The sequence below is a fragment of the Hylobates moloch genome, unplaced genomic scaffold (assembly GCF_009828535.3).
Source record: "Hylobates moloch isolate HMO894 unplaced genomic scaffold, HMol_V3 SCAFFOLD_5, whole genome shotgun sequence".
Lineage (NCBI taxonomy): Eukaryota > Metazoa > Chordata > Mammalia > Primates > Hylobatidae > Hylobates > Hylobates moloch.
In genome coordinates this window covers 126,656,730-126,673,502 of record NW_026652280.1, presented here as the reverse complement: position 1 = coordinate 126,673,502, position 16,773 = coordinate 126,656,730, and the positions used below count along the sequence as shown (strand labels likewise).

At 38.8% G+C, this 16,773-nt stretch overlaps 1 protein-coding gene across 3 annotated transcripts in view; it reads right to left on the bottom strand.

Annotated features, from left to right (window-relative positions):
- SASS6 (SAS-6 centriolar assembly protein) overlaps window positions 1-16,738 on the bottom strand; it is an 84,936-nt gene extending 68,198 nt beyond the window's left edge. For 2 of the 3 annotated variants that reach the window (XR_009213675.1, XM_032155249.2), the window contains exons 1-8: window positions 16,667-16,738; window positions 16,362-16,536; window positions 9,501-9,561; window positions 6,843-6,922; window positions 6,042-6,146; window positions 5,041-5,212; window positions 4,376-4,441; window positions 3,004-3,123 (exon numbers count right to left, since the gene is read on the bottom strand). Coding sequence is in view for 2 of the 3 variants with exons in the window: in XM_032155249.2 (XP_032011140.1) it covers window positions 3,004-3,123; window positions 4,376-4,441; window positions 5,041-5,212; window positions 6,042-6,146; window positions 6,843-6,922; window positions 9,501-9,561; window positions 16,362-16,426 (669 nt within the window). In the remaining variant the exon portion in view is untranslated. The remainder of the gene's footprint in view (window positions 1-3,003; window positions 3,124-4,375; window positions 4,442-5,040; window positions 5,213-6,041; window positions 6,147-6,842; window positions 6,923-9,500; window positions 9,562-16,361; window positions 16,537-16,666) is intronic. The other variant, XM_032155250.2, reaches the window with a different exon arrangement.
- Window positions 16,739-16,773: the final 35 nt, after the last annotated feature.

The window sequence follows — 16,773 nt, the reverse complement described above, 5'->3', positions numbered from 1 at the left end:
ACAGAGAGCCAAATCATGAGTGAACTCCCATTCACAATTGCTTCAAAGAGAATAAAATACCTAGGAATCCAACTTACAAGGGATGTGAAGGACCTCTTCAAGGAGAACTACAAACCACTGCTCAATGAAATAAAAGAGGATACAAACAAATGGAAGAACATTCCATGCTCATGGGTTGGAAGAATCAATATCGTGAAAATGACCATACTGCCCAAGGTCATTTATAGATTCAATGCCATCCCCATCAAGCTACCAATGACTTTCTTCACAGAATTGGAAAAAACTACTTTAAAGTTCATATGGAACCAAAAAAGAGCCCGCATCGCCAAGTCAATCCTAAGCCAAAAGAACAAAGCTGGAGGCATCACGCTACCTGACTTTAAACTATACTACAAGGCTACAGTAACCAAAACAGCATGGTACTGGTACCACAACAGAGACAGAGATCAATGGAACAGAACAGAGCCCTCAGAAATGACGCCGCATAGCTACAACTATCTGATCTTTGACAAACCTGACAAAAACAAGAAATGGGGAAAGGATTCCCTATTTAATAAATGGTGCTGGGAAAACTGGCTAGCCATATGTAGAAAGCTGAAACTGGATCCCTTCCTTACACCTTATACAAAAATTAATTCAAGATGGATTAAAGACTTATATGTTAGACCTAAAACCATTAAAATCCTACAAGAAAACCTAGGCAATACCATTCAGGACATAGGCGTGGGCAAGGACTTCATGTCTAAAACAGCAAAAGCAATGGCAACAAAAGCAAAAATTGACAAATGGGATCTCATTAAACTAAAGAGCTTCTGCACAGCAAAAGAAACTATCATCAGAGTGAACAGGCAACCTACAGAATGGGAGAAAATTTTTGCAACCTACTCATCTGACAAAGGGCTAATATCCAGAATCTACAATGAACTCAAACAAATTTACAAGAAAAAAACAAACAACCCCATCAAAAAGTGGGCAGAGGACATGAACAGACACTTCTCAAAAGAAGACATTTATGCAGCCAAAAAACACATGAAGAAATGCTCATCATCACTGGCCATCAGAGAAATGCAAATCAAAACCACAGTGAGATACCATCTCACACCAGTTAGAATGGCCATCATTAAAAAATCAGGAAACAACAGGTGCTGGAGAGGATGTGGAGAAATAGGAACACTTTTACACTGTTGGTGGGACTGTAAACTAGTTCAACCATTGTGGAAGTCAGTGTGGCGATTCCTCAGGGATCTCGAACTAGAAATACCATTTGACCCAGCCATCCCATTACTGGGTATATACCCAAAGGACTATAAATCATGCTGCTATAAAGACACATGCACACGTATGTTTATTGCAGCACTATTCACAATAGCAAAGAGTTGGAACCAACCCAAATGTCCAACAACGATAGACTGGATTAAGAAAATGTGGCACATATACACCATGGAATACTATGCAGCCATAAAAAATGATGAGTTCGTGTCCTTTGTAGGGACATGGATGAAACTGGAAAACATCATTCTCAGTAAACTATCGCAAGGACAAAAAACCAAACACCACATGTTCTCACTCATAGGTGGGAACTGAACAATGAGAACTCATGGACACAGGAAGGGGAACATCACACTCCGGGGACTGTTGTGGAGTGGGGGGAGGGGGGAGGGACAGCATTAGGAGATACACCTAATGCTAAATGACGAGTTAATGGGTGCAGGAAATCAACATGGCACATGGATACATATGTAACAAACCTGCACATTGTGCACATGTACCCTAAAACCCTAAAGTATAATAAAAAAAAAAAAAAAAAAAAGAATTAAGAAGGTGGCAGGGCACAGTGGAAAAAAAAAAAAAAACAACCACACAGAAAAAGGGATGAAAAGACAATAAAAAATAATCCATAGAAGAAAAATGATAAAAAGTTATATTAAAAGATGCTTATCTTCACAAAAAACACAAGAAATATAAACTAAAACTAGTATTATCGTAAGATCAGGTGGCATATATTAAGAATTAAGAAGGTGGCAGGGCACAGTGGCTCATGCCTGTAATCCCAGCACTTTGGGAGGCCAAGGCGGGCAGATCACCTAAGGTTGGGAGTTCAAGACCAGCCTGACCAACACGGAAAAACTCTATCTCTACTAAAAATACAAAATTAGGTGTGCATGGTGGCACACGCCTGTAATCCCAGCTACTTGCGGGGCTGAGGCAGGAGAATCGCTTGAACCTGGGAGGCAGAGGTTGCAGTGAGCCGAGATTGTGCCACCGCACTCCAGTCTGGGCAACAAAAGCAAAACTCTGTCTCAAAAAAAAAAAAAAGAATTAAGAGGTTAAAAACAACATCAAGAATATGGGGAAATAAGTATCCTTATACACTACCTTATCTTTGGGATTCCATTTGGTTTAATCTTTTTGGGTGGCAAATTTGCAGTATCCATCAAAACTTTATATAGATATGTTGCAGTTTCACTTCTAGAAACTAAGAGTGCTTGTTGCAGTATTGCTTAAAATAACCAAAATTTTAAAGCATTTAAATGACCACCACTTAGGCAAGTAGTTAAATAATTTAAGTTAAACCCAAAAAATGAATACTCTGCAGTCACTAAAAAGGAATATCTTAACTGATATAGAATGGTATCACATTAAGCGAAGAAAAAGTTACAATCAATATATCCAATAAGACCCCATTAGTATAGAACAAAACCAAAAACCCATTATATGGGTACATATATAAACTACATAATTAACAGAGTTATAAGTTTATAAACAAATACTTATAAATTGCATATTATTTACATATACATAGAGAAAAGTCTGAAAAAATACGTCAGAATGTTTATAGATTATCTCTGGGTAGTAAGACTTTGAAAGAGAGGATTTTTATTTTTATTTTATATACTTCCGTGATGTTTGGAAAATTTAAAGCAAGCATATATTACTTTTAAAATTAACAAAATGACCAACAGCAATAAAAGATATTTTTTCAGTTTCCTTTAATGTTCTTACCTGCAAGGCTTTTTCCTTTTCATTTGTCAGTTCCTGAGAATGCTTGTTTGTTAAGGCTGCTGTATGTGACGCCCATTCATTCCGTAACTTATCTAATTCTTGTTTTTTTTCTGCTAATATCTACATTAGAGTTTAACACAAAATATTAAGATAGGCTCCTTAATATGTAATACTTCTGATTAAAATATAGCAATATTTACAAGGATATTAAAGAAAACAAAATTATAGCTTTTCAGGATATGTTCAAAGCCTTTTCCTGCACACAATTTTTTAATTTTAAGACATCAACATTAGACTAAGAACAATCTTAGACCCAAAACGGCCCACAGGTCAAGATTAACTATCTTTTAATTAAAGCTTTTAATTAAATCTGGCTCTTTACCACCCAATAAAGAGGGGTAAGGGGAAGCAAGTCGATTATCAGGAATAGTTCACTTACATATAAAACTCAGTAACATGGCCCTGTGGGCCACATTGTGCAGGGGTATTTTCTGCATGAGGCCATGCAGATTATCAGATACCGATATGGTTAGGATGTCTGTCCCCTCCAAGTCTCATGTTCAAATGTAATCCCCAACAGTAAAGGCAGGGCCTGTGGTAGGTGATTGGATCATCAGAATGGTTTAGTGCCATTCCCTTGGTGTTAAGTGAGTTCTCACTCAGTTCATATGAGATCTGGATGTTTAAAAGCATGTGGTACCTCCTTCCTCCCACCTTCATCATGTGACACCCCTGCTCCCCTTTGCCTTCAGCCATGATTGTAAACTTCCTCAGGTCCCCACTAGAAGCCAAGCAGATGTTGGTGCCATGCTTGTACAGCCTACAGAACAATGAACCAATTAAATCTCTTTTCTTTATAAATTACCCAGCTTCAGATAGTTCTTTAAAGCAAAACAAGAACAAGCCAAAACAGATACTCTGGCCTTCAATTTCATGGACTAGGGCAGAAATGTTGTAGCTATGACTGAAATGATGCTAAGCCTATCAGAGGAATTAATTCTAAACATAGCAAAGAAAGAGAAAGGTTTAGAGCATAGGAACTGAAAAGCCATTTAGGCCAGAGGAATGAGGCGAACAAGTGGGGAGTGGAGAACTAATATATGACAGAAATATACATATCTTATTTAATGAAGACTCGAGGGAACATGTTATATATTGGGGATACAGAAATGTTTGTGTAAAATCAAGTATGTACAAGAGAAAGTATCAGATTAAGATAATTTAGTGGTAGCTGAAGGGTGGCAAAGAGGAAAGGAAATTCAACGGAAGCATGCTTTGAAAGAAAATACATAAAATCTTGGAACTGAGTCAAGGAAGCAATTCAGCGCCAATGTCTGGATGACTTATAAAGACAAAATGAAATTTGAATTACCTTTTGTGTAAAGTCCAGTTGCCTAGTAACATCATCTAGTGATTGCATCAATGATAATTTTTCTTCCTATTCATAAAAATAAAATTACACAGTTTACAATGTAATCATCTATAGCCATGATACTCAAAGTATGGCATCAGCATCATCCTGGAAGCCTGTTAGAAATGCAGATTCTTAGGCTCCATCTCAGACCTAAATCATTTTAACAAGATCCCCACATAATTTAAAGTTTGAGATGCACTGATCTATAGCATTTGACTAGAAAGACTCTAAAAACTCAAGCAGCATCCCTATGTTGTTTCCTTGTGCCATATAGCACTTTGTAATTTTCAAGACATTTCCATATATCTTATCTCATTTAAGATGGGCTAGATAGGGTAGCTATTTCCATACATGTCTACCAGTTGATGAAACCATGACAGAAGAGTTTAAGTGGCCTGTCCAAAGTCACACATGATTGGTAAAAACCCTGAGACCTAAGCTTCTCAATTCCTGGTCCAGATCCATCCCCACTATACCTTGACTAAATAAAAAACAAAATAAATTCGTTATATTTCATAAAACTTTAGAAAGCAAAAACTTATGGCAATGTCTCTCTTCAATAATTTATCAAAGACCATTGATACTTACTTTGTTAAAAGAATAACTTAAAATTTAAATCTTACCTTGCTACATTTCAAACAGCCTGCGAGAAATTTCTTTATCTCCACATCATTTCCAGGTAACAGTTTTAGTGAGAGGTGTGTAAGATGCTTAAAAGGATTTGTCTCTACCACATTTAAAAATGCAGGTGAGTTATCCAAAATAGCTGCTGGAGAAACTAACTGCAGCAAAAACCTTTGAAAAGAAGATGTTACATTATAACACACTTATGAGATAGTGAAAATCTCTCACTGAATCAGAAGCTTCTCTACTTAGAAAGCTCAGGAAAGGGAGCACATTGAGGACTCCCAATGGTAAAAGATAAATTGGGCAAAAAAAAGAAAAGATTGACTGAAATACAGTGACTACATAAAAGTCCATGAGTTCATGAGAAACAAATGAGAGAAAAAGCAAAAACTAGAAACAAAAAGTCGCTGAGTGCCACAAAAGTAGACTACCAGCTCTTTACTCTAAAAATTGACAGTTTAAATGCAAGAATTAAGCATTTATCCTTTATGAATTTTCTGAGCAATCAAATAGCCCTAATTGCTGAGGAAAAGTTCTTCTTTATAGAAGAATTATACTTAATATAGAAAAAATGATAGAGAAGCATCATTTTGTTCTTCCTAATGAAATAACTGATTCAACAACAATCGTCAACTGATAAAACCAATAAATAAAAGGTTGATGGTGAACTTTACAATAAAAGAATCAGGCGTTAGCACCACACACACATACAATCTTAGTCTTCCCTTTTTCCAAGATCATTATAAAACCAAGTATTTGATGCTGCTAAATATTTCGGATAACTTTAGTGCCTTTGTCAAGACATGAAAATTAAGAAATATTTCTGATTTTAATCAAGATGCCTTAAAATCTGAGATTTAATGGAGGCCTAACCCCAGTTCTAAAAATAAACAGGAATATTCATAATAAATGGAAAAGATTTTGCCATCAACTTGTGTTTTAAAGAAGAGTCTGTCTTGAATTAAATTTAATAATGTAGCGTTCTCATGCAACTTACCTTGGAATTTCTTTGGCATGTTCTTGAGTACATTGCTGAAGGAGATCTATAAATTTTTGTGGGAAAGCTAAGAAGTCTACCAGAAGACCTTGCTGGAATTTTAAACTATACAGAAGAAAGGAAAAGAAATTTTTTAAAAAATTTAATTAACTTTGGTTTTTTTTTTGAGACAGTCTTGCTCTGTCACCCAGGCTGGAGTGCAGTGGTGCAATCTTGGCTCACTGCAACGTCTGCCTCCCAGGTTCAAGAGATTCTCCTTCCTCAGCCTCCCGAGTAGCTGGGATTACAGGCGCATGCCATCACACCTGGCTAATTTTTGTATTTTTAGTTAAGACAGGGTTTCACCATGTTGGTCAGACTAGTCTCGAACTCCTGACCTCATGATCCGCCCTCTTTGGCCGCCCAAAGTGCTGGGATTACAGGCGTGAGCCACCGCGCCTGGCCAATTACTATCTTTAATTATAATTAGCATCCTGAAGCATTATTTTTTTAAATTTACTAACGCTTGTTATAATCAAGAACTAAGCTAAAGAACTCTGATTTTTATAGAACTTATTCAATGGGAAAAAAAATCAGTAAATTCAGCAAAGCTTCAAACTTCACAGTGTTTTAAGCAGAATTCTAATAACCTACGAAATATTTATTTTCCAAAACACCCTAAGTAAAGATAGTACAAATAGCCCAATATCCCCAAAGTAACTAAATCTAATATGTAGGTATGTGTTTGAAAGAGAACAGTACCAATAAAACTTAGAAACTTATTCTTTCATTAAATATAAGATCAGAAAAAAATTTAGTTACCTTTGAAAATCTTCCTCAGATATAACAAGGTTATATAAAAAAAATGGATCCGTGTCATCAGTCAGACGAATAACTAAGTCCTAAAAGAAAGTTTGTTGTTTTTAAATGTTTTTACTAGATCTGGCTTTTTGAGTAATTTCTTCCTTCTCAGAAGAAATCCAACAACATCAGTGTATCATAGTTATATTGCAGACAGCTTTGTTTTCTAGTGCTGCTGGTTTTTTATTAGTCTTTAGAGAGCTGGAATCTTAAATAGGGGTAGACATTCCGCTCTCTGAGAGCCACATGGAGATCTGTAAAAGTTAAGTAAGTGCTAGGAGTTGAAAGTTTAAGAATATCCTATCAGAGGCTTGGGGAAATTTAGACCCAGTCCTTGCTACACCACAACATGATGAAAATTTTCTTTACCACTGAACATACCACATTCAATTTTATTTTTAGTTTCCTTAAAGTTAACTGGTATGGCATTTCAAAAGTGGCAAATATATCAGCAGAACTGACAATAATCCACACTAGAAAAAAGAAAGCTTCTGTCTCTCAGAAGACCGGGGTATCAAGTAACACGTTGCCAGGCTTCTTCCAAAGAGCCTATTCTCTCCTAGGCCAGGTGGCCACTGATATGGAACCCCAACTGTTTTCAGTCTCAAATGAAATAAGTACCTTTCATAAAGACCACTTTCCAGGTAGCTAAGTGTACACAGTGTGGGAGATCATCATAACAGCTAGAGCTCACAAAAAGTACACCAAAATTATGTACCAGAGAACATTGGTGAAAGAAAAACAGCATTAGTTACAAGATGATGTAAAACTAATAAAGAACTGGGCATTAAGGTTAAGAATACATTTGAAATAAAATCTCTACTCATGGCTACTGGGGAAATGCTAAGATCCTAGAAAAATCTAAACCACTTATGCACAAAGCTAGAAAATGAAGAGGTATAGCAGGCATAAGGAATAACATGTAAGAAGTATAATATATCATCTCTACCCTGGAAAATTAGTAATTTAGGCACCTGCTCTGCCTCAGAATGCCTTGTTCTTAAGCAGCTTCTATTTAAGTACTTCCTGAAATTCACCCAGGATGCTACTTAAAAAACCAAAGGTACTACTAATACTACTAGGTCCTTGAATGTGTTCAGGGAAAGCTATGGCACACAGAAAACAGATGCTATATTTCAGTGTTTTTTGACATGGGGTCTTGCTCTGTCGCCCAGTCTGGGTTGCAGTGGCACCCTCGCAGCTCACTGCAGCCTCCATCTCCCAGGCTCGAGTGATCCTTCCACCTCAGCCTCTCAAGTAGCTTGAACTACAGGAGTGTGCCACCACATTCAGCTAATTTGTGTATTTTTTTGTAGAGATGGGATTTCACCATGTTGCCTACATTGGTTTCAAACTCCTGGCTCAAGCAATCTGCCACTTCAGCCTCCCAAAGCGCTGGGATTACAGGTGTGAGGCACTGCCCTTGGCACAGATGCTGTATTTCTCAGTCCTCTGTTCCAGTGGCCCCCAACCTTTTTGGCACTAGAAACCAGCTTTGTAGAAGACAATTTTTCCAAGAATTGGGGAGTGACGGATGGTTTCTGGATGAAACTTCCACCTCAGATCAGGCATTAGATTCTCATAAGGAGCATACAGCTGAGATCCCTTGCATGTACAGTTCACAATAGGGTTTGCACTCCTATGAGACTGGAATGCCACCACTGATCTGACAGGAGGCGGATCGTAGGAGGTAACACTCGCTTGCCTGCCTGCCACTCACCTCCTGCTGTGCAGCCTGGCTCCTAACAGGCCACAGACCGTACCAGTAAGTGGCCAGGGGGTTGGGGACCCCTGCTCTATTCTATATCCTTAGTTCTGTTAATGACTCACACTTTTGAAGGTTATATGAGACTGATCCTCTAAATGCCTCTCTTCAAAACATAAAGTAAAAGATTCACAAATATCTCCCTGCAGTACTTCGGTTTATTGTTTTTACATTTACACCGTGAAATGCCAATTCTATAAGGCAGCAGTGTGCGTGTGCGTGTGTGTGTGTATGACCAACAGCAATAAAAGATATTTTTATATATACGTAAATATATATATATATAATATGCAACTTCTAAGTGCACTGGGCAAATCTAAGGAGACTGTCACCCCAATCCCCAATTTTTCACGTATGTTTTAGAAATACATGGTATAGGCCGGGCACAGTGGTTCAAGCCTGTAATCTCAGCACTTTGGGAGGCCGAGGTGGGCGGATCACGAGGTCAAGAGATAGAGACCATCCTGGCCAACATGGTGAAACCCCGTCTCTACTAAAAATGCAAAAATTAGCTGGGCGTGGTGGTACACGCCTGTAGCCCCAGCTACTTGGGAGGCTGAGGCAGGAGAATTGTTTGAACCCAGAAGGCAAGTGAGCCGAGATTGTGCCACTGCACTCCAGCCTGGCGACAGAGCAAGACTCCATCTCAAAAAAAAAAAAAAGAAGTATATAGTATAATTATCCTTCAGTTGTTGTCTCAGTAGATTCCACCACCCTTGATTTCCAACAGTTACAAAATAGCCCAAAATTTAAAAGCAAAATAAATGCAATAAAAGATGTCACATTCTTAAAGAACGAAACTAATTATCTACAACGTACCGAAATGATATTTCAAAAAAGAACTAAATACCAACCTTTCTGTGAACTGGATTAGAAACTGATTGTAGTTCAATGCTCATTCTTATACTTACTCTCCTGTATGAAAAGACATACCCAACCATCAGAAACATTCACACGAAATGAGTTATCACTATCATTTGTATCAACTAAAGTTTTCAGTCTTAAGAGACAAGACTTTCCACAGATGTTCTCTAACGTATGAACAGAAGTTTGAAAAGCACACTGGATTTGAAGCTTAATTTCTTCTTGTTCCACTAGTGAGTAATCTAGCCGTGTTTAACCTAAAACTAAATTTTTCTCACCTGTAAAATGGGGATATCGTGAGGATTAAATGAAATAAACACTGTGGAGTGCCTAGCACTAGTCTGATACGACTTTGCTGCCCTGATTGTAAAATAACATCTATTGAAAGACAAACCATCAATTTAGTAACTTTTCAACTGTAAAATGGGGATGTTTTGAGGATTAAATGAGGTAACAACCTCGCATATCCTTACTGCCCTGATTCTAAAATAACATCTAGAAAAACCACCAATTTAGTAACAACTTTTCACATTAAAAAATTACCATGTCATGTAATCAAACTGATTTATGAGAGACTGATTCCATTTTAAAAACTTAGTATGTGGCCCGTCGCAGTGGCTCACACCTGTAATCCTGGCACTTTGGGTGGCTGAAGCAGGCAGATCACTTGAGGTCAAGGGTTGGAGACCAGCCTGTTAACATGGCAAAACCTCATCTCTACAAAAAATACAAAAACTAGCCAGGCGTGGTGGCACCCACCTGTAGTCCCAGCTATTTGGGAGGCTGAGGTGGGAGAAATGCTGGAACCTGGTAGGCAGAGGCTGCAGTGAGCCAATACTGCACCACTGCACACCAGCCTGGGCAACAGAGTGAGATCCTGTCTCAAAAAAAAAAAAAAAAAAATTAAAATTAAAACTTAATATGTGAAGTAATATTAGAATGCTTTGAATGCTTAAAATCAAGGAAATAACATATTCCCTACATTTATTCATACAAAAACATATTTTCACAGCCACAAATTAAATCTGCTTAATATATTCTTTATGTAATAAAACCACAGAAGTACTATCAACAAGTTTATTACACCTATCTTATCCTTGAGTAAAGTAACTTTAAGCCCTGAGAGGGAGAGACCACAGTGTTCCACATCCTATGCTGTATCTTACAGAATCCGGAATTAGACAGAGGTATATAAGTGAAAGTGCTCATAAACATCAATCAAATAGAGCACAAATGCTTATATAGTTCAGAAAATAAACAGAGAAATTAGTAAAAAATACCTATGCACAAGTACTTCTCAAACTATTCTGCCAGAATTAAATAACAATGGCCTTTCTTTGATGTGCAGGTAGAAAAAAGTAAACTAACAAATAGAATTTGTTCAATTTTAAGTTTTTCTTCTAAGGACTTCTTTTAAACCTTTTCCACACTATTGCTTATCTACTACACAAGTAAAAAGTATAAACAGCAATTGAGTATTGATAGAAAAACTTGGAAACAGTTGATCAAGGCTAGATTCAACTGTTTAGATTTTTTAATGCTGACTTGTAATTTTATATGGGTTTAAAATGTGTCATTTTAGTTAAGTTTCTTGTTGAACATATGACTGGATGCTAAATCTCCATTTGTACAATAAAGTTAAATGTTACCTCATAACTTGTAACTGTTTTCTGAAAAGGAACAAGAAGCACTGGTTTACAGGAGAAAGGAAGAATTATTTTCAAAACAAGAGAATACACTGTTCCTATTTTTCTAGTATCTAAAGCAACGCATGTGAAACAGATTAGAGTGTTACTCCAATTCCATTTAAGCTTTCCTGAGCTGGGCACAGTGCCTCCCACCTGTAGTGCTGGCTACTTCAGAGGCTGAGAGGCAGGAGGATAGCTTGAGCCCAGGGGTTCAAGTCCAGTCTGGGCAACACAGCAAGATGAAGCTTTCTTGGTGGTGGGTGGCGGGGGGGACTCAGTTTCCTAACTTGTAAGATAAGTGGATTCAACTAGAAGGTTTGCGAAAACCTTTTTAGCTCTACATCATTATGTTTGGTTTTCATGTTCTGAAGTTTTCTCTAGTATAAATGCCATAGTGGTATGATACTGCAGTTGGTATTTAACTTTTTACGGTGCTTTACAGTTTTATTTATTTTTATTTTAATTATTTAGTTTTTTGAGACAGAGTCTAGCTCTGTCACCCAGGCTGGAGTGAAATGGTGTGATCTCGGCTCACTGCAACCTCCGCCTCCCAGATTCGAACGGTTCTCCTGCCTCAGCCTCCTGAGTAGCTGGGTTTACAGGGGCACAACACCACACCTGGCTAATTTTCGTATTTTTTAGTAGAGATGGGGTTTCGCCATGTTGGCCAGGCTGGTCTCAAACTCCTGACCTCATGTGATCTGCCCACCTCAGCCTCCCAAAGTGATGGCAGTACAGGCGTGGGCCACTGCACCTAGACAGTGCTTTACAGTTTTAAAAGTCCTGTCATACTTCACACATTTGCAAAAAGTACAAGAATCCACTTATCAAAGTGTTCTATACATAATCCTGGAAGAGTTATATTACTATGACAATTTACCAATCATATTAATGATATTGTTGCATATATTCCAAATGCCTATATACATTACATGTTGAAAGAAAAAATGGAAGGCCTATAAACTAAACAAATTCCCCATGCTTAGTTAAAAAACATCCCTAGAAATATGTTGTAGAAAAATACAAGCTTTCAGAGAATATGCTAACCAAAATCACAAACCTTATTTTTTCCCTTATAATGGTTAATGTCATAAGAGCAATATAAAACGATAAAAACTCAATAAAATGTTATTTCTCATCTCAATAGATGTCATACTCAATAGATGTCTAATACTAATGACATTAGATTTAGCGATGAGTTCTTTTAAACAAAAAGTATGCTAAACATCAGGCTTGCTTTAGCACAACTGGATTCTAGGCCATCTCTGACACCCAGTAGCTGTGCCCTTAAACTATCAATCAAACAAATAAAAGGTACTTTAAGCCAGGTATTGTGCCAGGTGCTAGGGATACAAACAGAAATAAACATGGTCCAGGCGCCTGGCACAGTGGCTCACATCCGTAATCCTAGCACTTTGGGAAGCTGAGGTGGGAGGATCACCTGAGGCCAGGAGTTCAAGACCAGCATGGGCAACATAGCAAAATCCTCTCTCTACAAGAAATTTATAAAATGAGCCAGGCATGGTAGTGCATGCCTATAGTTTCAGCTACTCTGGAGGCTGAAGCAGGAGGAGAGCTTAAGCCCAAGAGTTTGAGATTACAATTAGCCATGATTATGCCACAACACTCTAGCCTGGGCAACAGAGTGACAGCCTCTGTCTAAAAAAAAAAAAAAAGGAAAAATAATTTTTGGACATAGGATGACAGAAACAAAACAAAAAAAACCATGGTCTCTGTCCTCAAATTGAGATGAGATTAATGACTTTTTGCTAGATTTGCTTCTGATTGCATTTTAGGGCTCCATGAGAGGGGAGGGAAGGGTTACCAACGCTACTGAGTACCTGCCAGGTATTCTACATATATCATCTTATTTAACAATAATCTTGATAAGTAAATATTATCTATTTTACAAAAGAAGAACTTAAGGCCCAAATAATGGTTTAAGGTCACATTACAGAGCCCAAATGAAAACTCAGATCTTTCACCTACACCACACTATCTAGTAACTGAATAATGGCAATTCATTTCAACTTAGGCAACTTTGGAGGGTCCTCATAGTGAAAGGATTTAAGACACACCTGAAAGTTATGAAAGAAAAAAGCATTTGAGGCACAAGGACAGCAGGGGTAATAGTATAGAATGAGTATCAGGTACATTCACAAGGTAACAAGAATGCTTGTATGACTTTTATATTGGAGAGATAAGCTTAGGAAACAAAACTGAAAAGGCAGACTCGTGTCAAATCATGGGCTCCAAAATTTTGCATAATTTTCCACCAGATGAAGTTCCCTGATCATTACCACTGTCCTCAACTGAATTTCCTTCTTCTCTGACTTTAGTGTACTTATATTACTTTACGCATTTGTCACACATTAATACCTAAAATTTAGTGAATATTTATTATGCTGTAGTCACTGTTGTAAGCAGTTCATATGTAATAATTCATTCCATTCTCATAATACCATGAAGTAGGTACTGTTATTACCATCAACTTAAAGATGAGCCACAGAGACGGAAATTGTACAAGATCTGTCAATAAGTGGCAGAACTGGGACTTAAACCCAGGCAATCTGGCTCCAGAGCCTGAACTCCTAATCTGTGCTATGGTGCCTGTCCAAGGAAAATCTTTTTATTTCCCCTATTAAAATGTGAGTTCCTTGAGGGACAGAATGAAAACAGGTTTTTGTTGGCTTTTGTTGTTGTTGGGGACGGGGAGGGGGGTGCGTATTTACATCTTCCACACTTAGGACAGTTCCTGAGACACAGCAGACATTTGCCAATATTTGTTGAGCGGAACTGGCCTCAAATACTCAACCAAGGCGTCTGGGCTGGGCGTGGTGGCTCACGCCTGTAATCCCCGCATTTTGGGAGGCTAGGGTGAGAGGATCACTTGAGCCCAGGCGTTCAAGACCAGCCTGGGCAATACAGGGAGACCCCGTCTCTATTAAATTAAATTAAAAACAAAAAAAAAACAGGCATGGTGGTATGTGCCTGTAACTGCAGCTACTCAGGAGGCTAAGGTGGCAGGAACCCTTGGGCCCAGGAGGTCAAGGCTGCAGTGAGCTGTAATCGTGCTACTATACTCCAGTCTGGGCAACAGAGCGAGACTCTGTCCAGAGGAAAAAAAAAAAAGAGAGAGAGAGAGGAAGAGAGAGTCTGGATTGTTCTTCCTATAGGTCAAGGATCACCAAATTATTCTGTAAAGGGCCAGATAGCAAATATTTTAGGCTTTGCAGGCCATAAGGTCTCTGTCACAGTTACTCATCTCTGCCCTTCCTGTGCAAAAGCAGCTACAATATGTAAACAAATGAGCATGGTTGTGTTCCAAGAAAAGTTTATTTACGAAAACAGTGAGCCATCTGGCCCATGTGCTCCAGTTTGCTGACTCCTATTATACAGATAATAGGAATATATTAAAGGTTTCTAAGCAGAGAAATTGAGTTTTAAGATTGTGATGGCAATGTAACCAGAAAGAGACCATCTAGGAGTTTCCATATTGAAACCAAAGTCATGACCTCCTTTATCTTTCTATAATCATTCTAGAACAGTGTTGTCCAATGGAGATACAATGTAAGCCACAAATGCGAGCCAGGTATGTAATTTTAATTTTTTTCTTTTTCTTTTTTTCCAGAGACAGGATCTCGCTCTGCCACCCAGGCTGGAGTACAGTGGCGCAATCATGGCTCACTGTAACCTCAAGCTTAGGCTTAAGCAATCCTCCCGTCTTGGCCTCCTAAAGTGCTGGGACTACAGGCGTGAGCCACCACACCTAGCCTACTTTTAAATTTTCTAGAAGTCACATTTTAAAAAAAATTTTAAAAGCAGGTGAAATTAATTTTAATAATACATTGTATTTAACCCAATATACCCCAAAATATTGCCATTTAACACATAATATAAAAATTGAGATATTTTACATTCTTTTTTCATAGTAAGTCTTAAAAATCCAACGTCCATTTTCATATGTAAAGCACAATTCAGATAAGCCCCATTTCAAATGTCTAATAACCACATGTGGCTAGTGGCTACCATACTGGACAGCATTAAAAGAATGATCAACTAAACCTACAGCTCTCCATATGCAGCTGCTGTTTTGGTACCATCTCCTTGACCGGCTTGCCATTGATTTTTGACTGAATTCCGAATTATATATACTACAGTTTGACATTACTGGCCACTCAATAAGGCAATGTCTTCATTTTTTATGTTACATTTGTACACTACTTAGTTTTCACATACGATTTCACACCTGATCCTCTTTAGAAACACGTGAATACGCATACGATTTCACACCTGATCCTCATTATAAACACGTGAATACGCATGTTGTAACAATTTTACAAATGAGGAAAGAAAGTTCAGAGAAAAAAGAGACAACCATTGAGTGTTAGAACTGAGAAAAAAATTTAAGTCCCCTGACCTCTGGTCAAATCTATTTACGCCCCAATAATACCACCTTCTTAATCAAAGTTGCACTTCTCTGTGCGACTGGTCTTTATTTTCTCCAGTGATTGTAAACTCCATGGAGAAAAGGACTGTTTTTCCTAACCACTGTATTCCCAGTGCCCAGTAAGGTGTTTTACAAGGAGGCAATATTTATTGAATGAATTAATGACGGTTCTGATTTTCTCATTTTTAGTCGGTTAAATGTAATTTACTTTTTTAAAGCGACTGATGTGAAGAGCCAAAGTACGCCACCAAATTGGTAGGTTTTTAAAAGTTGAACTTTACTGCCAACATACTTCGAAAGAGAACGGGGGGAAAGGCTCGGAGCCAAGGCCTGAGTTCTAGTGCTGACCCTGCCATGAACTGGCTGTGAGCCTTCACGTAAATTTTTTTAACTTCTCTGGGCCAGAGTTTTTATCTGTCAAAAGGAAACAGTAGGGCTATAATCTTCACGATTCCGTTCATAGGTAGGGTTTTTGACATTATCCTGATGTGAGCCGGCTTCCTAATTCCTCACACCCTTCTTCCAGTCCCCTCTGCAACGGCCGACTTGGGGAGAGAGGTAACCACCGGGCCCTCTGGGTTCCCTATCCGCTTCCTAGAGGGGCCGACTCGACACCTGGGTGCAAGGCGGATCCCACTGGCCAGAACCGCCATCTTTCCCCATTGGCCAGACCCCAACCGCCACCCGCGGGCACTGGATGACGCGGACCTTACCTCTCCTCGCAGTCTTTGCATTTCACCTGCAACGGGACTAGTTGGTGGAACAGAACTTGGCTCATGTTGGCTCGCTGCCCCGGCTGGTGTGCGGAAAAGCCCAACAGGCCCGGCCCTCGGAACTAGCCTGAGAGACGTCCGGGTCCTGATAGAGTTTGAGTTTGGCGCTCGGCTTCTGCGGAGGAGGCGGGGAGAGAAAAACGAGGGGAAGACGTAAGAGACTTGGCCCTCGCCAGCCACCATCGGATTCTTCCGGTTCTGCGGAGGACAAGGGGAAGATGGTTGTGGTAGTTCCGGGCATTAACCTGTGTGGCGGGGGCTGAGGCAGCCATGTTTGTTAAGGGAAGGAGACCCGAAGGAAGCTTCTAACTTTTCTTCTGGTTGCCGGATGCTGGACACCAGAAGCGATCCC